Below are 25,340 nucleotides of genomic sequence, written 5' to 3'. Positions count from 1 at the left end.
ACCACCTCCTAATCAGAACAAATCGAGTGAGATCAAAATAGTGTATGAAAGGATGAACCAAGTTCCTGGCCTTAGAAGAAGATTTGGCCGTTTTCAAGCAAAATTCCTGCAATTCTACACATTTTGTCATGGGACAGATATAAAACGTTGTTGACTTAAAGGCCCAGTTTTATATATATTCAGTACCAGTCAAAAGTTTGAACACACCTACTCATTCCAGGGGTTTTCTTTATTTTTACTATTTTCTACATTGAAGAATAATAGTGAAGACATCAAAACTATGAAATAACACATATGGAATCAAGTGTTAAACAAATCAAAATATATTTTATATTTATATTCTTTGAAGTAGCCACCCTTTGCCTTGAATGACAGCTTTGCACACTCTTGGCATTCTCTCAACCAGCTTCATGAGGTAGTCACCTGGAATGCATTTCAATTAACAGGTGTGCCTTGTTTCAAGTTAATTTGTGGAATTTCTTTCCTTCTTAATGCGTTTGAGCCAATCAGTTGTTTTGTGACAAGGTAGGGGTGGTATACAGAAGAGCCCTATTTGGTAACAGACCGAGTCCATATTATGGCAAGAACAGCTCAAATAAGCAAAGAGAAATGACATTCCATCAATACTTTAAGACACGAAGGTCAGTCAAGATGGAACATTTCAAAAACTTTGAAAGTTTCTTCAAGTGAAGTCACAAAAACCATCAAGTGCTATGATGAAACTGGCTCTCATGAGGACCACCAGGAAAGGAAGACCCAGTGTTACCTCTGCTGCAGAGGATAAGTTCATTAGAGTTAACTGCACCTCAGATTGTAGACCAAATACATGCTTCACAGAGTTCAAGAAACAGACACATCTCAACATCAACTGTTCAGAGGAGACTGCATGAATCAGGCCTTCATTGTTGAATTGCTGCAAAGAAACCACAACTAAAGGACACCAATAAGAAGAAGAGACTTGCTTGGGCCAAGAAACATGAGCAATGGACATTAGACTGGTGGAAATCTGAGAGAATGCCATGAGTGTGAAAAACTGTGACTACATTGAAGAATCTAAAATGTATTTATATATAAATATATATAAAATATATATATGTAAAATACACTTTTTTGGTTACTACATGATTCTATATGTGTTATTTCATAGTTTTGACATCTTTACTATTATTCTACAATGTAGAAAATAGTAAAAATAAAGAAAAACTAGAATGAGTAGGTGTGTCCAAACTTTTGACTGGTACTATATATGATTTATAAGTCCAAAAATGTATGAAGCAACTACATATTGCCATTGTAAGTATATCAAAAGTGTGCTAGATTGAGCATGTGTCCATTTTTTATCAGCATCAATTAGATTTTTATTCCATAGGCTGGTATCTGCACAATGCAGCTGTTGCAAGAGTGAAATGTTTCACTGGCTGTCCACTTGTTTCAAAAACAATGATTGATAGGCAGCTTAAACTTCTTGAATTCATCCATTATTTGGCTCAAATAGACATTTAGAGTTGTGAACAGCCATCCACAACAACCACAATCCGTAAGGCGCAAATAGCTAAATGAGAGAGCAGCAGTGTGATTCACAGCAATGCGCTATGTAGATATCAATAATAAGTCATATCCGTATCGCCGTAGACTACATCCTTACCTCCAAGCATTTATTCAAATTTTTGGATGCCAACAACAGTCGCACCATTGGAAGACATAGTTTGGACTGTAGACTACAACATATTTTTTTACACAAACATCCTTTCTGAATTTAAAAGTAATCCTCAAAGTAATCACGTCCTTTTTCAAAAGTATCTGTAATCTGCTAACAATATTTTTGCTGGTAAAGTAACGGATTATAGTTACAGTTTTTTTGTAATCCCTTACATGTAACGGATTACATATCACAAGTGAAGAAGCCATGTAATCCTTTACTCCCGGCTTCTTCACCAGGCATGACGCTTGGCATTCAGGCCAAAGAGTTCAATCTTGGTTTCATCAGACCAGAGAATATTGTTTCTCATAGTCTGAGTCCTTTATGTGCCTTTTGGCAAACTCCAAGCTAGTAGTCATGTGCCTTTTACTGAGGACTGGCTTCCGTCTGACCACTCTACCATAAAGGCCTGATTGGTTGAGAGTTGCAAAGATGGTTGTCCTTCTCCACAGAGGAACTCTGGAGCTCTGTCAGAGTGACCATCGGGTCTTGGTCACCTCCCTCCATAAGGCCCTTCTTCGTTGATTGGCCGGGCAGCCAGCTCTAGGAAGAGTTTTGGTGGTTCCAAACTTCTAAAACTGCAAACCATGAAGAAAATATTCCAATAGAATCATCCTCTAAATAAAACCAAAGCAATATCACGAATGAAAGGGATGTTCTGAATGACATAAGTCACATGGGCAGGCACACAACCATGAAGCTACTACTGGACAGGGAAGCAGACCCCAACTCATCCAGTGTGCCCATGCCTGTCTTCTTCCTGATATCAAGGCAAGCCACATCCAGGCTGTCAGGCGTCTGCTGGTGTGGAGCAAGTGCCTGCCTTCAGAGGTGGGTTATCTCTCACCTTTTACTCTTTCTCACTCTGAGTTAGCCTCACTAACAAAACATATTGGCTACTCCTAGCTGGCTCTAGTTGACTACACAGAGTTGATGTTTCAATATGACTGTGGTTGCTGGAATGGCTTAATGGTGACAAAAGGCTAGGGCGGTTGGTTGGTCTATTCCAGTGGAAAGTTACATTCAAATATCTCCTCTCATCTCTTGTGTTCCAGCAAAAGGGATTATACCCTCTGCACTTCACTGCAGCTCTCACCAGGGCAGAGGGCCCAAAGATCACAGAGCTGCTGCTGCACACCGTGGGAGGGAGTTTGAAATAAGTAGGTTACCACTCTACTACTTCTCTCCTCCTCCCCTAGTCCCCTTATGTAATCATTCTAAACTTGGCATAGGGTTTTCTCCCAACTCTCCATAACGGTTCAGTGAGATCTCTCGCTGTGTTTAACACCAACCACTTAATTATTTCCATTGGATTTCCCCTCTCACACCCTCTCCATCCCTCAGTAGCTATTTAGTACATGAATACCCTGTTATAATATGTGAGGAGTAAATCTGAATCCGTCTTTTTCATGGCACAATGTGAAATGTTCCTGCTCTGTTCTCTTACATTCATTTGGTCCCTTCAATTGTTCACAGACTGAGCTGTTTTGAACCAGAAGGTTTTGTCCTCCAACAAAGAGTTAATTTGCTGTAACAAGGGCGTTCTAAGCTTGCAACGATTATGGGAAGGCGGGGAGCTGCCAATTTCAGCTGGATGGGAGGAAGGAAGGAAGGGAGCACATCCTTGAGAGGAGCTGGAACACATTGGGAGGGAGGGAGGGAGGGAGGGAGGGAGGGAGGGAGGGAGGGAGGGAGGGAGGGAGGGAGGGAGGGAGGGAGGGAGCTGGATGAAATGCTGGGGGCATGAAAGGAGCTGGTTGGGACATCACACACAGTCAGGCTGGGATGAGTTGGTTTGGATGAGCGTGTGTGTGTGTGTGGGGGGGGTTCAGACACTTGTTGTAGTCTAGTAGGCCAGGTTCTCCCAAACTTGGTCCTGCCCCTCCTCCCCACGGGGTGCAAGTTTTGGTTTTGCCCTAGCACTACACAGCCGATTAAAATAACCAACTCATTATCAAGCTTTTATTATTTGGATCAGCTGTGTAGTGATAGTGCAAAACCCAAACGTGCACCCAGGGGGGGCCCCAGGCCCAGTTTGGGAAACCCTGAACTACTAGACTACAACAAGGGTGTGACCCCTTGTATTAGGCTCCTGTACGAGTTCAGACAAGGTAATTACACATTTAAAGCTATACAAGTTTTAGTCACTAGATGGAAGCAAAGGCATTGTTATTGCATGTACATGAGAAAAGGGTTTTGAAGAAACAGAAAAAAAGGTCTGAGGTTAACACAGACCTTTTCTGTGTTTCTTCCAAAACCCTATTCTTTCCCCATTGATTTTTCCAATAGCAATGGCTGAACAAACCAGAGGTAACTTATCAGAATCTTGAGAGGTTCAAGGAGAAGCTGGCAAGAGGGTTAGTTTAGGGTAGGATCAGAGTAGGATAAGGCCCCATCTTCACTGCAGGACATTATCTCTGTCAGTCACGACCCATTAGATGCTAGAGAGATTGGGAATAAGCATGGCTCTGTGTTTGTGTCCACAGCTTAGCCCAATGACCCAAACAGCTCTGTGTTGAAAGCCAAAAGCAACAAGTGCTCTCAGGATCCAGACACTCAAAGACGATACTTACGAGCCGGGGTCAAAACTTGGCCCAGAAACTCTCAGAGACACTTTGAAAACCTGAAAAAGAACTACAGCGTCATCTGACAGCTACACAGAGACAGATCCTGCTATATTAAAGCACTTTGGGAGTAGAATTTCTCTAGAAACATGGAGTGTGGTGACGTGATTTCATGTGAAATTGTGTGCCAGATGATATGAGAGACATGATAATGTGCAGGAAGATAAACTAATGATAATGAAACATTGTATGGACAGCATCCTAGTACTGTTGACTCTTGACTCTATTATCCCAAGTAGCAGTTAAAAAGAACAGTCAGTCAGGCATCTTTGTCATCACGTTTATAATAACTGACACAATCTAGGGGAAAAACGACAGGGTGTTGGCATATTTTCACCTCGGCATTGTTGCAAATGTATTTTTTTTATTTTTCATAACTTGGACACTTTTTCAAATTGTCACATTGTACTTATGCCTCCCACGGTAGTTGGACAATTAAGCATATTCACAAAATACTTGGGGCCCCTGTTTTTCTTTTCATCCATTTATTCCAAATACATAAACTCATTCACACCCTGACACATAAAAACACACTCACACCAGACCCAGGTTCAAATACTATTTCAGGTATTTTGATTACTTTTCAATACATTTAAAAAAAAAAAAGTATTCAGACAAAATTATAAAAAATAAAAAACAGTAGTTGATTATTGGAATGTATTTAGAAATATACTTGGAAAGTATTTGAAAATACTAAAATACATGGCTCGAATACACTCCCATGCCTTTAACATACAGTGCCTTGCGAAAGTATTCGGCCCCCTTGAACTTTGCAACCTTTTGCCACATTTCAGGCTTCAAACATAAAGATATAAAACTGTATTTTTTTGTGAAGAATCAACAACAAGTGGAACGAAGTGGAACTCATGAAGTGGAACGACATTTATTGGATATTTCATCCTTTTTTAACAAATCAAAAACTGAAAAATTGGGCGTGCAAAATTATTCAGCCCCCTTAAGTTAATACTTTGTAGCGCCACCTTTTGCTGCGATTACAGCTGTAAGTCGCTTGGGGTATGTCTCTATCAGTTTTGCACATCGAGAGACTGACATTTTTTCCCATTCCTCCTTGCAAAACAGCTCGAGCTCAGTGAGGTTGGATGGAGAGCATTTGTAAACAGCAGTTTTCAGTTCTTTCCACAGATTCTCGATTGGATTCAGGTCTGGACTTTGACTTGGCCATTCTAACACCTGGATATGTTTATTTTTGAACCATTCCATTGTAGATTTTGCTTTATGTTTTGGATCATTGTCTTGTTGGAAGACAAATCTCCGTCCCAGTCTCAGGTCTTTTGCAGACTCCATCAGGTTTTCTTCCAGAATGGTCCTGTATTTGGCTCCATCCATCTTCCCATCAATTTTAACCATCTTCCCTGTCCCTGCTGAAGAAAAGCAGGCCCAAACCATGATGCTGCCACCACCATGTTTGACAGTGGGGATGGTGTGTTCAGGGTGATGAGCTGTGTTGCTTTTACGCCAAACATAACGTTTTGCATTGTTGCCAAAAAGTTCAATTTTGGTTTCATCTGACCAGAGCACCTTCTTCCACATGTTTGGTGTGTCTCCCAGGTGGCTTGTGGCAAACTTTAAACAACACTTTTTATGGATATCTTTAAGAAATGGCTTTCTTCTTGCCACTCTTCCATAAAGGCCAGATTTGTGCAATATACGACTGATTGTTGTCCTATGGACAGAGTCTCCCACCTCAGCTGTAGATCTCTGCAGTTCATCCAGAGTGATCATGGGCCTCTTGGCTGCATCTCTGATCAGTCTTCTCCTTGTATGAGCTGAAAGTTTAGAGGGACGGCCAGGTCTTGGTAGATTTGCAGTGGTCTGATACTCCTTCCATTTCAATATTATCGCTTGAACAGTGCTCCTTGGGATGTTTAAAGCTTGGGAAATATTTTTGTATCCAAATCCGGCTTTAAACTTCTTCACAACAGTATCTCGGACCTGCCTGGTGTGTTCCTTGTTCTTCATGATGCTCTCTGCGCTTTTAACGGACCTCTGAGACTATCACAGTGCAGGTGCATTTATACGGAGACTTGATTACACACAGGTGGATTGTATTTATCATCATTAGTCAACATTGGATCATTCAGAGATCCTCACTGAACTTCTGGAGAGAGTTTGCTGCACTGAAAGTAAAGGGGCTGAATAATTTTGCACGCCCAATTTTTCAGTTTTTGATTTGTTAAAAAAGTTTGAAATATCCAATAAATGTCGTTCCACTTCATGATTGTGTCCCACTTGTTGTTGATTCTTCACAAAAAAATACTGTTTTATATCTTTATGTTTGAAGCCTGAAATGTGGCAAAAGGTCGCAAAGTTCAAGGGGGCCAAATACTTTCGCAAGGCACTGTAGGTATTTCAAATATTATTTTAAATAAGTATTTGGAAAATACTTTCAAATGCAATTTGGTCAACTATTTGGTTTTTACAAATATTCATTCAAATACTCAAAAGTAATTATTTTGGGCTGTGTATTTGAAAATACTCAAATATACAGAAAAAGTATTTAAATAACAATTACTCAAATACATGTGTTTGTACCCAGATCTGCACCACACACGTATGGTAATCAGCCAGTCTGTATCTGTATCCAAATCAATCAGCACTTCAACATGGAGCTTCTCACCCATTGATTTTCCATTGTGCTGATTCTCTGTGCATTGAGAGAGGGCCTGCTCATTGATTGCTCAGCATGCCTTGGCCCTGGCATCTGCACTGAGGAGCCCAGTGTTAGGTTTACAGCACAAAGAGTTTAAATTAAGAGCTATAAGAATCTGCAGGTAACAGGGAATGGGCCTGTGTTGTGTTGATCTTCTTCCCACCTCAATTAAAGTAAGGGAAATTAAGAACACAATATCTCTCTACTGAATGTGCCTGGGTACCATATGAAAAGCAGGTTAAGGAAGAAACATGCAGTCTCATGGGCCTGTGTTGAAGGAGAAACAAGGTGCAGTGCAAATTTAGGGGATGGTAAACAAGACTGGAAAGCAGTATTCATGCTCTCAGTCTATTGTTTCCGTTTCATTTAGCTCTATTTTCAATGCTTCTTTCCTGGGAAATCAGACGCTGTATTCACACAGTCGTAAAGCATGCATTTTTACATGCATCCATTCATACTGTGCCTATATGCAGTCCGTCAAACAGTCACACACACACAGTTTTACACAAAGTCAAAGACAAGCATTCACACACTTACATACCGTACACCAGTACATTGACACCTACACTGCGTTACATTAACGGACACTGTGTCACCAGATCTTCCCCATTCTAACATCCAAGTACTGTCTGGATGTCTTAAATTACTCAACCCCAACATATGAACATTTAATCACCATTGGCCATACATACACAATTTGCCACTACATCAGATGTATTCTCTGCTATAAGACTTGTAACTGTACACACACAGACACTTTGAAATGGTCCTCCTGTGTGTGACAGGGGGGGAACATGAGCCAGCTCCAACAATGCACTTAGATCACTGACTACACCTTAATACAATCTCATTACAATCTCACATTCCAGCAATGTTTGGAGAACATGTGACTGCGTTTTAGTAAAGGCATTCCCACTCCACATCCAGCTGTAGTCAACTGTGTAGATGGCAGGTGGGGAAGGATCAGACCCCTACGCTTGGGTTAATGACCATAGATTACATTATATTATAAGACATAGAAAATATGTACAAAAAGGTGGACCTGTCTTGTTTTTTTGGACAGGTCGCTAGGATGTGTTGAGTGAACAATACTAACCAAGGTCTCCGTCATCATGCCACAACTGGTACACTATGATTGAAATTGTTCTGAAAAAAAGATCTGTGAAAAGATCTGCATGTGTGTGTTGGGCTTCTTTCGGCATGTCTAAATGCTGTGTGTTTCTGGCTAAGTGAACTATGCATTATCACCTGACTGCTAACAGAATGGTGGTTTTTACAAGTTAAGACCAGATGGATAAATGAAAATACCATGCCCAGCGAGAGGCTTATAGGCCTAGTCTGACAAAAGTGGTTTTCTACAGTCCTTCAGTAAGAGGTCAGATATATAGTTAAACTGCTTTCACAGATGCCCTCTCAAGTGAAGTTTGTCAATGGTGCTGTGTTAATGTGCTATTGATGCAAGTATATTACAAGTACAAGAAACCATTATTTTTGATTTAATACACTTGAGAGATCCAAATTCCCTGTCACTGTGATTGATATGAAAAACAAATGCATTGGATTAGCACACTGAAGATACACACCAAACCGTCTCTCACAGTGCTCTCACAACATCACTGTCAAGTTATTGGCATTGTTAGAACATTGCAACAAGGTCACATTGACTTTACATTGAGTGGCATGATCGCTAAGAAGCTTGTGCCATCCAAGCATTGCATCTAGCATGTGAACCATCCTTGTTCACCACCCAAGCATAGAAACAATAAAAAGAAGCCAAAGACCAGCTCTACTTGCCACATTTAAAATATTTCAAAACAAGAAAAAATTATTAGGGAATTTCTTTGTGTTTCTCTCATTAAAATGAAAGGTAGTCCATTCATTCAATAACAATCCTTTCCTATTTGGCAAAGTTACCCACCCACCCCCCTTTTTTCTCTCTTCTATTCCATCTCAGAGCCCTTCTCCAAAACACAGTCTCGACTGGATGCACCACCGGTCCATTATCGCCTGCGCAGCAGTGTGGCCAATGAGAGCAGGAGGAGGAGGATGGAGGGGTGGGTCTGGGTTCCTGTGCCCTTCACCTTCTTGTTCTCAGGATGATTGTAGTATCTGGTGCTGTCTGCTTTGGGCACAATGACACGAGGTCCATTACGGGCACACGACTCGCCTGTACACATTCCACTTCCTGATCCACTGACGTCATCACCTGGAGACAAGTGAAAGGCCTTGGTTAATTGAAATTAGGATATCAGTGAGACCAAGCGGTTCAACATGTTTCTGATACACTCCCAACTCTAACCTGCACACCCAATACCCCATATCCTCTCACCCTGTCTACTATACTCTCGGCCCTTCCTCCCTCCTCTCTCAACCCTCCTCCCCCTCTCCTCTCCCGCCCGTCACTCACTGGCATCCTGGAAGTCCACGTCATTGCCGTTGAGGGCATTCCTCAGACGGTTGGTCATGATCTTCAACTGCATGATCTGCTGGCGGATAGTCATGTCTGGCTTGGTGATGTCGATGTCCACTTCTGGATTGTTGATCTGGCTGGCCAGGCCGTCGCCCATCACCTCAAGAAGATACCTGGACACAGAACACATCAACACGTCACTTTGCAGGCAACGCATTTGGTACTACTGTGGATTTCTGTGGTACCACATTGCAGGAGGATGACAACATTTTGGACTAGGCCTCCTGCTACACATTATTGTAATGTGAATTTGGACCATGATAGAGATGTATGGCAAGTAGGTTTTTGTGGGTTATGTTGTCTTTTTCTGTTCTAATCTGTGGGTATTTATTTTTGGACAAATCAATTTTCTTTCAGGGATTTAGTCTATCGATTTCACCAGTTATTGATTTGTCATCCTTTGTACTGTATGTGCCTGTCCATCTATCTCAGTCTCTCCTTATCATCTCTATCCCGTCTTCCTCTGGGGTCTCTTCTCATCCACGGGACTATATTGCTGTGGTCACAGTACTGGATGGAAAAACCACACATGCAAATAGTCCGAGTAGCCATTTGATTACCAGTTGAGGAGTCGTATGGCTTAAGGGTAAAAGCTGTTGAGAAGGATTTTGGTATGAGACTTGATGCTCCGGTACCGCTTTCCATGCGGTAGCAGAGAGAACAGTCTATGACTGGGGTGGCTAGGGTCTTTGAACATTTTTGGGGCCTTCCTCTGACAGCGCCTGTTGTAGAGGTCCTGGATGGCAGGCAGCTTAGCCCCAGTGCTGTACTAGGCCGTATGCATTACCCTCTGTAGTGCCTTGCAGTCGGAGGCCGAGCAGTTGCCGTACCAGGCAGTGATGCAACCAGTCAGGATGCTCTCGATGGTGCAGCTGTATAACCTTTTGAGGATCTGAGGACCCATTCCAAATCTTGTTAGTTTCCTGAGGGGGAATAGGTTTTGTTGTGCCCTCTTCACGACTGTCTTGGTGTGTTTGGACCATTCTAGTTTGTTGGTGATGTAGACACCAAGGAACTTCAAGCTCACAACCTGCTCCACTGCAGCCCCGTCGATGAGAATGGGGGCATGCTCGGTCCTCCTTTTCCTGTAGTCCACAATCATCTCCTTTGTCTTGATTACGTTGAGGGATAGGTTATTATTCTGGCACCACCCGGGCCAGGTCTCTGACCTCCTCCCTATAGGCTGTCTCGTTGTTGTCGGTGATCAGGCCTACCACTGTTGTGTCGTCTGCAGACTTAATGATGGTGTTGGAGTCGTGCCTGGCCAAGCAATCGTGTGTGAACAGGGAGTACAGGAGGGGACTGAGCACGCACCCCTGAGGTTTCTCCAGTGTTGAGGATCAGCATGGCAAATGTGCTGCTACCTACCCTCACCACCTGGGGCAGCCCGTCAGGAAGTCCAGGATCCAGTTGCAGAGGGAGGTGTTTAGTCCCAGGATCCTTAGCTTAGTGATGAGCTTTGAGGACACTATGATGTTGAACGCTGAGCTGTAGTCAATGAATAGCATTCTCGTGTAGGTGTTCATTTTGTCCAGGTGGGAAAGGGCAGTTAAGAGTGCAATAGAGATTGCATCATCTGTGGATCTGCTTGAGCGGTATGCAAATTGGAGTGGGTCTAGGGTTTCTGGGATAATGGTGTTAATGTGAGCCATTACCAGCCTTTCAAAGCACGCCATGGCTACAGACGTGAGTGCAGTGGTTCGGGTGGTTGTTGTCCTTAATGATCTTTTTGGCCTTCTTGTGACATCGGGTGCTGTAGGTGTCCTGGAGGGCAGGTAGTTTGCCCCCAGTGATGCATTGTGCAGACCCCACTACCTTCTGGAAAGCCTTGCGTTTGAAGAAGGTGCAGTTGCCGTATCAGGCAGTGATACAGCCCGACAGAATGCTCTCGATTTTGCATCTGTAGAAGTTTGTGAGGGTGTTAGGTGACAAGCTAAATTTCTTCAGCCTCCTGAAGTTGGAAATGCGCTGTTGCATCTTCTTCACCACGTTGTCTGTGTGGGTGAACCATTTCAGTTTGTCCGTGATGTGTACGCTGAGGAACTTAAACTTTCCACTTTCTCCACTACTGTCCCGTCAATGTGGATAGGGGGGTGCTCCCTCTACTATTTCCTGAAGTCCACGATCATCTGTTTTGTTGATGTTGAGTGAGAGATTATTTTCCTGACACCACACTCCGAGGGCCCTCACCTCCTCCCTGAAGGCTGTCTTGTCGTTGTTGGTAATCAAGCCTACCACTGTAGTGTCATCTGCAAACTTGATGATTGATTTGGAAGCATGCATGGCCATGCAGTCATGGGTAAACAGGGAGTACAGGAGAGGGCTGAGAACGCACCCAGCAGGGTGGAAATGGATCAGCGGGGTGGAAATGTTGTTTCCTACCTTCTCCACCTGGGGGGCGGCCAGTCAGAAAGTCCAGGACCCAGTTGCACAGGGCGGAGTCGAGACCCAGGGTCTCGAGCTTAATGATGAGTTTGGTGGGTACTATGGTGTTGAATACTGAGCTGTAGTCAATGAACAGCATTCTTGCATAGGTATTCCTCTTGTCCAGATGGGACAGTGTGATGTGATGCAGTGCAGTGTGATGACTAGGATAGGGATTGATTGAATATGTCCATAAACACACCAGCCAGCTGGTCTGCACATGCTCTGTGGATGCGGCTAGGGATGCAGTCTGGGCCGGAAGCCTTGCGAGGGTTAACACATTTAAATGTTTTACTCATGTCGGCCACGTGGCCACGTTGAAGGAGAGCCCGCAGTCTTTGGTAGCGGCCGTGTCAGTGGTACTGTATTGTCCTCAAAGCACGCAAATAAGTTATTTTTGTAATCCTTGATTGACTGTAGACGTTGCCACATATGTCTCGTGTTTGAGCCGTTGAATTGCGACTCTACTTGTCACTGTACTGACACTGCTTGTTTGATTGCCTTGCAGCGGGAATAGCTACACTGTTTGTATTCGGTCATGTTTCCAGTCGCCTTGCCATGATTAAATGCGGTGGTTCGCGCTTTCAGTTTTGCACGAACACTGTCATCAATCCACAGTTTCTGGTTAGGTAAGGTTTAAATAGTTACAGTGGGTACAACATCTCCAATGCACTTCGTAATAAACTCACTCACGAGACAGCGTAAACATATAGGGCATATACGTATAGGGCCTAACATAAGGACAACTCAGAGTATGCTATTCTGTTCTTCTAAAATAGACAGCTTTTTTTCATATCATGTTTCTTTAGAACTGTCTAAAATAAATAATGGATTTATTGTGATGGTGTAGGTTATATTACATGGATTTATTAGACTTAGACTAAAATGTAGATGTTCCAAAGATCTGCATCAGTGGCTTGTAGGCTGTGCGTGGAAGCCAGGAGATGCTAAATGTGTTTATTTTAATTAACAGTCAGTTACCGTGAGACTGGCAGTTATTTGCTTGACAATCACCGGCTGAGAAAATGTCATGACCGCCACAGCCCTAGCTACATGCATTACTAATGGTCCCATTGCCTTGGAGTTGCATTTTTATGACATGGCCTGTCACATATTTCAATATTTCAGCATCACACACACGCACATACACTTTTATATCAGCGTCCAATGCTTCTTTAACGCTAACACAAACACGCCCATGAACCCACAAGTACATACAGTTTTTATGACACAGTCATTATTCAGCGTAAACAGTCCTCCATAAATCAAAATGCCCAATCTCAATCCAATAAGGGAGGAGTTGTGGCTCTGCAGAAGGGGAGGTAAACTGCTCAATCATCTATTTAGTTTACAGAGGGTCTTGGGGATTCACTCTAACCAGAGAGAGCGTTGCATGACAAATAGGCAGTGCTGTGTCTATAGCTCTGTGAATGGTTAGCATGTTCATCCTCATTCTAAAGGGCATCTCAGGGTTACCTGAGCAATCCACATCCAACACAGTACAGATGTTCTCAGACATTTGAAGCGGGATAGTATACCATGGGATGGTATGCTACATATTCCTGTTGACAATGTGTCAGTAACAGTCTGTCTATGCCAGACAGCTAAACTACAGGACAGGTGCTCATCATACCTGGCCTTGGTCATGCCATTCCAGCACTTGTCATCACTAGCTGCTCCTGCTGCCACTTTACTACTGCACAGAGCAGCTGGCAGCTGGACCCAGTACTGCTGCATCTCCCGCAGCTTACTGGACACATCAGATATCTAGGAGAGAAATGACAAACTAGTCAACACAAAACACGCATGTATACACACACAGAGTGAATGAGTGAGTGAGTGAGTGAGTGAGAGAGAGAGAGAGAGAGAGAGAGAGAGAGAGAGAGAGAGAGAGAGAGAGAGAGAGAGAGCTATTCTTGGTCTACTGGGTACATTAGACTCAACAGAGAGGATGTCATGCAGTTTTAATGACACACACACCTGCATCTCCAGCCGGACCCCTGCGGTGGGGCTGGGTTTGTACTCCATTACGGTGCTGGCGGGGTTAACTCTCTTCTTTCTCTCCTCAGACCCTGAACTTTGTGTGCCTGCCACCTTGGGGGTCCCACAGGCCTGTAACACCTACCACCAAACACACAGTAAAACACACACCTTTAGACATACACATCTGAGACTCAAACACATGTAAAATAGCATAGAGCGTGGGAGTAAAGGTTTAGTCAGCGTTTGTTGCTGGTTGAACGGACCTTGCTGGTGAAGACCTCTGTGTTCTCCTGCATGTAGAGGATGGCGTCTGAGATACGGAGGGGGATGGAGTAGATGACCGCGTCCACACTGGGGTCAGAACTGAAACTAGATGCCACCTGCAGCATGGTGTCTGGACAGACAGAGACAGGAGATTAACAAGGGGAAAGACTGAGTGTGTGCTTATATTTGCAATGTGTGTGTGTGTGTGTGTGTGTGTGTGTGTGTGTGTGTGTGTGTGTGTGTGTGTGTGTGTGTGTGTGTGTGTGTGTGTGTGTGTGTGTGTGTGTGTGTGTGTGTGTGTGTGTGTGTGTGTGTGTGTGCGCGTGCGTACGTGTCCGTGTCCGTGCAGTCGGGCGGACATGTGTGTCTCTCACCGATGAGGTTCTGCCACTCGGTGTCGAGGTCGGCCTGGTTGGCAAGGCATCCCTTCATGACGTTTCTGCAGTAGTTGGCACATGGCTTGACTGAGGCCAGGCCTCGACAGTGAGGACAGTACACCAGCTTCATCATGGCACGGGTACACTCTGGGCTGAGAGGTACCTGGAGGAAAAGACCAATCATCATCATCATCAATGAGCTTTGCATCTTTTCAATTTTGACTTCAACTGTGAGGAGTTATGAGTAATACGGCGAGTTAGAATGGGAAGGTTATGTTTTGTAAAAGAACTGCTATTCTGAATTCTATTTTCACTCAGGCATGATGACTGGCGCCTGTGTAGAGTAGAGAGTTGTTCCTTGCTACTTCTTAGGTCTCTATATGTATCAAGTCAACTGTGCATAGCTGTGCTCCAGCGATAGGGGCCGTTACACTTGTCAGTTTGAAGACCGATGAAAAGCCCAGTAAAGCTCACTTAGAGATATCTTTCCTCCCCTGATGTACTGACTGGTTCCCTCCAGAACTGCCATTTTGTACACAGGTCTCTGAATGCGTAGACCATCTCCAATACAGAGACAGAAGTTCACCCTCATTGCATTTGTGGTTATAACATGTATTATAATCTTGATTATCATGTATTGATTATGATTAAGAGTATTGTGTGATATGGAAGGGCAACACTACCATGCAGCTAACACATGACCGTGGTTAGATAGTGGATAAAGAGGTGGATATGTTGTGTAGATGTTTGTGGTCAGAAGAGTCAGCCATCATTTCCAAAGACAATCACGCATTCAGAGAAAGACCCATGTCATTTTCCCAGATTGCAGTTTCAAATTTAGCTCCTTAATGTTGATGTCTAGAGTTTGACACCATTAAGAACTTTACAAGCAAACTGATCAGATAACAAGATTAAAGAGGCATCATTACAACCGGTCCTTGTATTGCCAGACTTCACAGGGACACATCAACAGGGTTTAATGTAAACAGACAGCCGGCTTCCTAGCACGTCCGACAGTCACCGATTGATTGTGACATCCCAGTGTGAGATCTCCTACAGTGTGCCATAACAGGAGGGGGAGTGGAGCAGAGCAGAGGCCAGTTATTGGTGGCTGCTAAATTATGATCAATGATGGGACAGATGCCCATGATGCCTCACTGTTACAGCAGCCACCATCACTGGCAGTAATGACAATAATCAACCATAGCTCAAAGGAATTCTTCCATCTGCATGCTCTCTCTCTCCCTGTCTCTCTCTCTCTCTCTCTCTCTCTCTCTCTCAGATGATCTCTCTCTCTCAGATTCTCTCTCTCTCTCCCAGATTCTCTCTCTCTCTCAGATTCTCTCTCTCAGATTCTCTCTCTCAGATCCTTTCACTCAGATCCTCTCACTTTACTCAAACTCTCTCTCTCTCATACACTCACGTTCATGGATCTCTCTATACCTCCTCCTCTATATCTCCCTCTCCCTGTGTTCTATTTAAAGGTGGTAAAGCTTGTGGTATCATGTACTGGAAACCCAGTCTGTATTTAAATGGGCCAGACTCTGGCCTCTTTGTGCCAACATAAAGAGTGGTTTGAAATGGTGGTTATTTTTAGCTAGAAGGGAGTGAGAATCCACTGGATTCCTGCAAGTGGCTATTGGCCTCTGTGGTGTTTGTGTAAACAGCTTGTGTATGTTCGATGTGTAACGCACAAATACACATCAATCCACTTTTTAAAAAACACAACAGATTACACATTAGACATGACATTACAGACATAAAGTACTTTCATAGTAATGTAACATTCACATGAACTTAAAACCTTAATGTTTTTCAAAGGCTCCTTCCTCTCTCCAAGAGTGTGCCAGGAATCACCTTTTGAAACTCTTTATACCACCAAGAGCATAAAAAAAATGGCATACATCCACTGCTGAAAATGGCATGCATCCACTGCTGAGACAGAGAAGCGTCCCACTGTTACCCTACTTAAAGCCATGTTTGAAGAGAAAAAGTAGAATGGCCAAAGTATTCAGCAAGTAGACAGTGGCTGTAAGAACAGGGACAGGAAGGCCAGACCTCTCTGTAATTCACTTATGATGGGGAACAGATGTTAAGCTAGCCTAGCTACATCATTCATCTGCCCCTCAGACAAATAAAATCATATTTTATTTTTCACATGCTTTGTAAACAACATGTATAGACTAACAGTGAAATACTTACTTAGGGGTCCTTTTCCAACAATGCAGAGTTAAAGCTCAAGATTTTTTATTTAATTTTTTACAAAATAGTAGTACGAGGAATAAATATGCAGTGAATAACGAATAACAATATGGAATAAAAATAAAATGGCCATATATATATAGGGAATAGAAAAGAGGAATGTCCGCAACTCCAGAATGCTCCCATGGTGATTTAATCAGACGCACAATAAACACTAAGTTTTGATCCGAGTTGGATCTTAGTCGTTCTTTTGTCCTGCAGCTGATAAGTTCAATGTGCATATTTATCTCTATTTTCCCACATTTATATAAGGAGTACCAGTACCGAATCTATGTACAGGGGTATGAGGTAATTGAGGTAGCTGAGCTGTAGTCAATGAACAGCATTCTTACATAGGTATTAATTTTGTCCTGGTGGGTGAGGGCAGTGTGGAGTGCAATAGAGATTGCCTCCTCTGTGGATGAGTTGGGGCTGTATGCAAATTGGAGTGGGTCCAGAGTGTCTGGGATGATGGTGTTGATGTGAGCCATGACCAGCCTTTCAAAGCATTTCATGGCTATAGAAGGGAGTGCTACAGGCAATGCACAGCAGCCATTTACACACCCTTACTGAGACACGCCCCTACTGAGACAAGCCCCTAGTGTGCTTTATCTATCCACAGTATTCATATGTTTTCACCAGGGTAGCCAAGGTTAAACATTGCCTGTGGGTGAAAATTACATTGTCTCATAGGGACTTTACTTTTTTGTGACACATTTACACAAGATACTACCTCATAAAAATCCCAATTTGAACTGGTTGAGAGGGTTTCAGTGTGTGCTGTAGGATGTGAGTAATGTGTGTGTATGGTGGTTAATGGTTAACAGTGTGGCAGATGTGAGGTGGTAATCTCAGGTATAAAAAGCACAGCCATGTTTACCAGGCAACAGCACGTGAAACAGCACAGGTCTCTACAACAACAGTACCTGGGAGACTTTGCGGACCACCTCTCCACTGACGGTCAGGCCCTGGACGAATGACCGCGCCGCCACCAAGGCCCGAGTGACCTTGGACTTGAGGTCGCGGGGAACATCCCCAAAGGGCCGCAGGGTCTCCGTCTGCTTGGCCACACACTCCAGGTAGTCATCAGTGAGAGTGTACTGTGGGAGGGCGGAGGCCTTGAACAGGCGCTCCAGCAGCCGTGCCCAGAAGTCATTGAGCGTCTCCTCCAGGTTGACAGCGGAGCCGCGGTAGTAGCGACGCAGGTCAGTGTACAGGTCCTGGAACACAGGGGCGTTCTTGGAGTAGAGGGAGCTCAGTTTGGCCAGGAAGGACTCCTGGAGGGAGCGCTCTGAGCTATTCAGGAGGTCTGTGAAGTATGCTGAGGAGAGAGGAGAGAGGGACGAGGAGTCAAATACTGGACTAGTCAGTTGTATTTATAGGACAGGAGCAGCACCTATCAATGCCTTTGCCAGACCACAAACAGGGCCTAGGGAGCGTAGAGTGGGATACATTTATTTTCTTGAGGAACTTGAGGCAACCGACCAATCATACACGGAAGAGATTATGAAAGAGACAGGCCTCCAAAGCTCTTTGGTCTAGTCTACAAAAGGGTGATTAGGCTCATTCACACGCATGGTCACCTGCGCCTGGCTGGAGATGCAGGTGTGTGTTTCATTAAAACTGCAGGACATCCTCTCTGTTGAGTCTAATGTGACCAGTAGACCAAGACCAAAAATCAATCTCTCCCTCTCTGACACACACACACACACACACCTGGTTTGTCTCCAGCTTCCAGCCATAACAACATTAGATCCATCACCACCTGTCTGTCAAGAGAAATAGCACTTACTGGCCTTCGGCACCTGTCAGGTCTACTGTACAGTATATTAGAGATTCAAAGCACTACCCACTGGGCACACACTGGTTGAATCAACGTTGTTTCCACATCATTTCAATTAAATTACATTGAAGCAACATGGAATAGACATTGAATTGATGTATGTGCCCAGAGGGTAAGGTCTTGGTGCTACGTAAAACATTGAAATAAATGGGAGTGTGGAAATTAGCAGATTGATTTGGCCCATCATTATGACCAGGGCATAAGAGACATAATATATATATGCACAGTATCAGTCAAACGTTTGGACACACCTACTCAGTCAAAGATTTTTCTTTATTTTTACTATTTTCTACATTGTAGAATAATAGTGAAGACATCAAAACTATGAAATAACACATATGGAATCATGTAGTAGTGTTAAAGACATCAACATACATTTGAGATTTTTCAAAGTAGCCTCCCTTTGCTCTGAATGACAGCTTTGCACACTCTTGGCATTCTCTCAACCAGCTTCATGAGGTAGTCACCTGGAATGCATTTCAATTAGCAGGTGTGCCTTGTTAAAAGTTCATTTGTGGAATTTCTTTCCTTCTTAATGCGTTTGAGCCAATCAGTTGTGTTGTGACAAGGTATGGGTGGTATACAGAAGATATCCCTATTTGGTAAAACCCCAAGTCCATATTATGGCAAGAACAGCTCAAATAAGCAAAGAGAATCAACATTCCATCATTACTTTAAGACATGAAGGTCAGTCAATACAGAAAATGTCAAGAACTTTTAAAGTTTCTTCAAGTGCAGTCGCAAAAACCATCAAGTGCTATGATGAAACTGGCTCTCATGAGGACCACCAGGAAAGGAAGACCCAGAGTTACCTCTGCTGCAGAGGTTACGTTCATTGGAGTTACCAGCCTCAGGAATTGCAGCCCGAATACATGCTTCGCAGAGTTCAAGTAAAAGACACATCTCAACATCAACTGTTCAGAGGAGACTGCGTGAGTCAGGCCTTCATGGTCGAATTGCTGCAAAAAAAAACACGACTAAAGGACACCAATACGAAGAAGAGACTTGCTTGAGCTAAGAAAGAAGAGCAATGGACATTAGGCCGGTGGAAATCCTTTGGTCTGATGAGTCCAAATTTGAAGTTTTGTTTCAAACCGCCGTGTCTTTGTGAGACGCAGAGTAGGTGAACGGATGATCTCCGCATGTGTGGTTCCCACTGTGAAGCATGGAGGAGGAGGTGTGATGGTGTGGGGGTGCTTTGCTGGTGACATTGTCTTTGATTTATTTAGAGTTCAAGGCACACTTAACCAGCAAGGCGACCATCACATTCTGCAGCGATACGCCATCCCATCTGGTCATTTGTTTTTCAACAGGACAATGACCCAACACACCTTCAGGCTGTGTAAGGGCTATTTGAACAAGAAGGAGAGTGATGGAGTGCTGCATCAGATGGCTTGAACTCCACAATCACCAGACCTCAACCCAATTGAGATGGTTTGGGATGATTTGGACTGCAGAGTGAAGGAAAAGCAGCCAAAAATATGTGTGAACTCCTTCAAGTCTATTGGAAAAGCATTCCATGTGAAGCTGGCAAATTAATGGTGGCTGCTGGTGAAGCTGGTTGAGAGAATACCAAGAGTGTGCAAAGCTGTCATCAAGGCAAAGGGTGGCTACTTTGAAGAATCTCAAAAATAAAATATATTTTGATTTGTTTAACACTTTCTTGGTTACTACATGATTCCATATGTGTTATTTCATTGTTTTGATGTCTTCATTATTATTCTACAATGTAGAAAATAGTCCAAATAAAGAAAAACCCTTGAATGAGTAGGTGTCCAAACTTTTGACTGGTACTGTATATTTTAGGAACTCAGTCAGGGTCTCAACTTACTGTTGAGAGTTAGAATAGTATAGCATCAGCAGTTTTTCTCTTGTTATGGTAGTCACTGACAGTCAATCAATTAGCCCATGTCAGCTACCATTTTTTAGATAGGTAAATGTATCTAGCCAGCTATCTTGTAGTAACTTGTAGTAATCATGGTAGTAATCATGGTCGAATATCGACCGGGCACAAAGGGCACGTGCCCAGGGGCCCTGACCTCCAGGGGGCACCCATTGATTTTGTTTGTCACTCTTACTCAGATATCATATGAACTTGGCATGAGTCAGGGCAAAATGTGTAGAATTGCAGGAAATTCGCTTGAGAACGGCAAAAGTGTCTCTCCACCCCATGACATAATATGTAGAATAGCAGCAAACTTGTTTTAAAACTGCAACATTTTCATTGAGCCCCATGACAAAATTGGTAGAATTGCAGGAAATTTACTCAAAAAATGTTTCCTCTCCGCCTTCAAAAGGGGGGCCACTATAAATTGTTTTGCCCGCAAGGTTTGCTTGAGGCCTCCAAAAGACTAGGGCCCTGATTGTGACATACAAGGAGGAGTGTTCTAGCTTCCCTGATAAATGAGCTATAGACACTGTGAGAACCTGTGAATTTATCTGTAGAACTGTAGAGCACTTTTTCAGCTGCAGTTCAGTTCACAGCACTGTGCGGGTACACTCTTATTCGGCTGTCCCCATAGGAGAACCCTTTTAGGTTCCAGGTAGAACCCTTTTAGGTTTCATGTAGAACCCTCTGTGGAAAGGGTTCTACATGGAAACCAAAGGGGTTCAACCCGGAACCAAAAAAGGGTTCTACCCAGAACAAAATAGGGTTCTACCTGGAACCAAAAAGGTTTATTTGGCTGTCCCCATAGGAAAACCTTTTGAAGAACCCTTCTTGGTTCCAGGTATAACTATTTTGGTTCCCTTTAAGGTCCTAGACAGCACATTTTTTCAAAGAGTGTATAGTGAGAGGAGAAGAGAAAAACAAAACAACAAAACCAACAAGGGACAATGTCATTGCCCCATATACCTCCTTATTGAGCCTTGTAATAAAGCAGCATATATTGAGAGTTACAGTGTCAGTGAGAAATGTAATACATCTCTGTATCCTCCCATTCTGCTGACACACTAACTGGGCTGCTGCTGCTGCCTGATGCTGGAGCTGACCCCCATAGAAAGAGGGTTAAGATGGGCAGACTGCCTCTGACTCTCCCTCTAATCTGAGGTTTGCATGCTGGAGGAGAGGGGAGGGCCTGGGTGGGGCCTGGGAGTGCTGCTGCTGCTGTGGAGAAGCAATAAAACCTTCATTTAGTTGAACGAGTCCAGGGCCCACGCCCGACAACCCTGAACACATCCAGATGGCCATGTAGCTCTTACCATCACTGCTCTCCGCGTCCTTCTGTTCCTTCTGTTTCTACTGCTCCTACTGCTACTACTCCTGTACTCTACTGCTGATCCGACACAGCTGCAGTCATATCAAATGGGCTTGAAACATCACCTGCACACTTCAATTTCCTCCTCTCTCTACAGCTGCTTCATGTAGCTATAGCTCTCCTGCTCATTCCTCTTTGATGCATTGCTTCATCCTCATCAACATTTGACTTTCCGCTGTCTCTGTGGTTGTAACCTCCTGATGTTGAGGGGGATGAAAAGGGGTTGTGGGTTTTGGGGTGAGGGAGCTGTACTGTATGCAGCTGGACTAGCTCTATACTGTTCTGCCAGCCCAGCCCCTGTGTGTGTGATAGTGTCCTTGTTGTTGTGTGGCCCAAACTTTCCTCCTGTTGCTAGGCTAACTCTGCCACATCAGTCACACTTCTTTCATCTTGCTCCGTAAATCAGAGCAGCCCAGCAGTCCAGGAAGTGCAGAAAGCAGGAGAAAAGGGAACTGGAACTCCCCATCTGACACACTCATACCACCATACCCTCTCCTCTTTCCTTCTTTTTAAAATTCTTTCAAATCTCCATTAGCATTGCCAGCATCCCAGCCTGTGGCAGTGGATTGGAGGAGGAGAGACGGAGGGAGGGCTCCCTGCACCCCCCATCCCCACCAACCTGTCAGACGGTGTCTGCTAGGTTCCATGACTCATTACCACAACCAATCATAACTCACTTTCCCAGCCACCCACAATCTCCTCCCTGTCTCTGTGTCTACTGCTCTCTGTCTATGCCACTCTGATGACAGCTAGGGCCCATCAAAGCAGGAAATATGACTCCATGCCATCATCTCCAGTTCCTGTTCTGATCTTATGTTAATCAGATGGATGGAGGTCCAGATTACCCTGTGGGGGATTTATTTCCCTGAGCAAACAACCGTGTTTTAGGCATTATCAGCTGCTGTCATCGGGGCACCATATCATTTGGGCCACATTGGTCAGGACTATATTGATTAGTTTATAAATAGAGTTTATCAGTGATGTGTTAAAGATTGCAGTCTTTAAAATTCTCAGAACAAGTCAAGGACATCATCAAGGGCATCCAGTTCTTGAACTCAAAGATCGCACACAAATAAGTGTGTGTGTGCAAGCGTGTTTGTATTGTCAGTATAGAGGAGTGTATGCGTTCTGGGAGGCTGCTACTCACTGTCGAAGCTCCTGTACTGTGCATTGAGAGAGGCCTGTAGCGAGCGTCCAGCCTCTCTGACCAGGCCCTCAAACTCCCTGCGACTCAGGTTGGACAGGGTCTCCTCCATGGCACTGGTACAGCAGGTATACCCCTGGGGACAGATCCGAAGGTGCTCACCTACACAGACGCAAGACAGAGGAGAGGACATGTTTTGGGTTTTATCCACAGTACATACAAACTATATTTCCATACATGTATTTTGTTCTGTCTGTATTTTATTCATACAGCAAAACAGCACAACTGTGATGGGCATTGTATCTGATAAACTGAAAATGGTCCATAATGGATTGCTATTGGTCTCTGTAACTTGTGGAGTAATCAATCTCTTAAGGATCTAAAAATAGCTGTGCAGGCTCCTCTGCTTCCCCAGAACCCACAGTAAAAAGAAAGAGAGAGGATGATATCTCATTGTTACCACCAATTCATTACACTGACCTATATGCCATCACATGGCCTCGGGCCCTCAGGACCCCAGAGGTGGAGGAGGCTATGGTTATCACATATCACCTCTCCCCCTCTCTCTGACTGTCTCTGAGCAACACATCAGACCAGTGTCTGTCAGACTACAGCCAGAGAGGAGCTTAACCAGAGAGAATAGAGATGAGCTCAGTCATAGAACAGAGATATTGATTATGTTAAAGGACACAGTGGGATCAACTCAAAGAGCATGGAGGTGCACAGCTGAAAACTACACTGGAGAACGGGCCATTGCAAAAACTAATATATAAAAACAACCAGATGACATATACAGGTAACTGCCAAAAACACTTGTGTAAATGAGGGATACAAAGTGTATTGAAAGCAGATGCTTCCGCAAAGATATGGTTTCTGAGTTAATTAAGCAATTAACATCCCACCATGCTTAGGGTCATGTATAAACATGCTGGGCAGGCCATTATTTTGCCCATTATTTTGGTTACCATGGCTATGCCTCATGACATGACAATGCCCCCATCCACAGGGCACGAGTGATAATTGAATGGTTTGATAAACATGAAAACAATGTAATGCCATAGCCATATGCCATAGCCGTCTCAGTCACCAGTTCCCTGCCGAATTGAACACTTATAGGAGATTCTGGAGCGGCGCCTGAGACAGCGTTTTCCACCACCATCAACAAAACACCAAATCATGGAATTTCTAGTGAAAGAATGGTGTCACATCCCTCCAATAGAGTTCCAGACACTTGTAAAATCTATGCCAAAGTGCATTGAAGCTATGCTCGCTCGTGGTGGACTAACGCCCTACTAAGACACTTTATGTTGGTGTTACCTTTATTTTGGCAGTTACTAATAGAAGAATGGCGCCAGAGGGGATGGATGCCGTTTTACGTACTCCAAATCAATTGTGTTATTTTGTGTGGTTTTTTTGCATTGTTTTGTACATAACGTCTCTTATGAACGACAAGAGATTCTAGGTGTCTGAAAAGCGATTACTCACCTAGAACTGGACAAAGATTTTTTCTTTAATGAGTCTGACACAAAGAACATAATGTTGTTTCCTGGACAAGGCCCTAATTCCTGTTATTCGCATGAAGAAAATAAGGAAATAAAGTAGACACAGATCAGGGTGCCTTGTGAGAATTCGCCTCCACCATCCGTTCTATTGGCCAATGTGCAATCACTGGAGAATAAACTGGATGAGATCCGTTTGAGACTATCCTACATACCAACGGGACATTAAAAACTGTAATATGTGGCTGAACAACGACAGATGATATACAGTTGGCTGGGTTTTCCGTGCATCGACAGGAAAGAACAATTACGTCCGGTAAGACGAGGGGTGGGGGTGTGTGTCTATTTGTCAATAATAGCTGGTGCGCAATGTCTAATATTAAGGTAGTCTCGAGGTATTGCTCACCTGAGGTAGAGTACCTCATGATAAGCTGTAGACCACACTATCTACCAAGAGAGTTTTCATCTATATTTTTCGTTGCCGTCTATTTACCACCACAAACCGACGCTGGCACTAAGACCGCACTCAAAGAGCTGTATAAGGCCATAATCAAACAAGAAAATGCTCATCCAAAAGCGGCGCTCCTGGTGGCCGAGGACTTTAATGCAGGCAAACTTGAATCTGTTTTACCTCATTTCTACCAGCATGTCAAATATGCATACAGAGGGAAAAAACTCTAGACCACCTTAACACCACACACAGAGATGCTTACAAGCAACAACCTAAGCAGGAAGTGACTCGCTCAATACGGAAGTGGTCAGATGATGCGGATGCTACTCTACAGGACTGTTTAGCTAGCATAGACTGGAATATGTTCTGGGATTCATCCAATGACATTGAGGA

At 43.7% G+C, this 25,340-nt stretch overlaps 1 protein-coding gene across 1 annotated transcript in view; it reads right to left on the bottom strand.

Annotated features, from left to right (window-relative positions):
- Nucleotides 1-8,477: 8,477 nt before the first annotated feature.
- The window catches only part of LOC112245491 (glypican-1), a 60,797-nt gene continuing 43,934 nt past the window's right edge, over nt 8,478-25,340 (bottom strand). Inside the window, exons 2-9 of the mRNA XM_024413642.2 lie at nt 23,001-23,159; nt 17,680-18,074; nt 14,510-14,675; nt 14,135-14,265; nt 13,869-14,009; nt 13,522-13,655; nt 9,402-9,577; nt 8,478-9,200 (exon numbers count right to left, since the gene is read on the bottom strand). Coding sequence (XP_024269410.1) covers nt 8,995-9,200; nt 9,402-9,577; nt 13,522-13,655; nt 13,869-14,009; nt 14,135-14,265; nt 14,510-14,675; nt 17,680-18,074; nt 23,001-23,159 — 1,508 coding nt within the window. The 3' untranslated portion in view covers nt 8,478-8,994. The remainder of the gene's footprint in view (nt 9,201-9,401; nt 9,578-13,521; nt 13,656-13,868; nt 14,010-14,134; nt 14,266-14,509; nt 14,676-17,679; nt 18,075-23,000; nt 23,160-25,340) is intronic.

The sequence above is a fragment of the Oncorhynchus tshawytscha genome, linkage group LG01 (assembly GCF_018296145.1).
Source record: "Oncorhynchus tshawytscha isolate Ot180627B linkage group LG01, Otsh_v2.0, whole genome shotgun sequence".
Classification (NCBI taxonomy): domain Eukaryota; kingdom Metazoa; phylum Chordata; class Actinopteri; order Salmoniformes; family Salmonidae; genus Oncorhynchus; species Oncorhynchus tshawytscha.
Note: the sequence above shows the minus strand (reverse complement) of the source record. Positions and strands in the feature narration are given on the sequence as shown.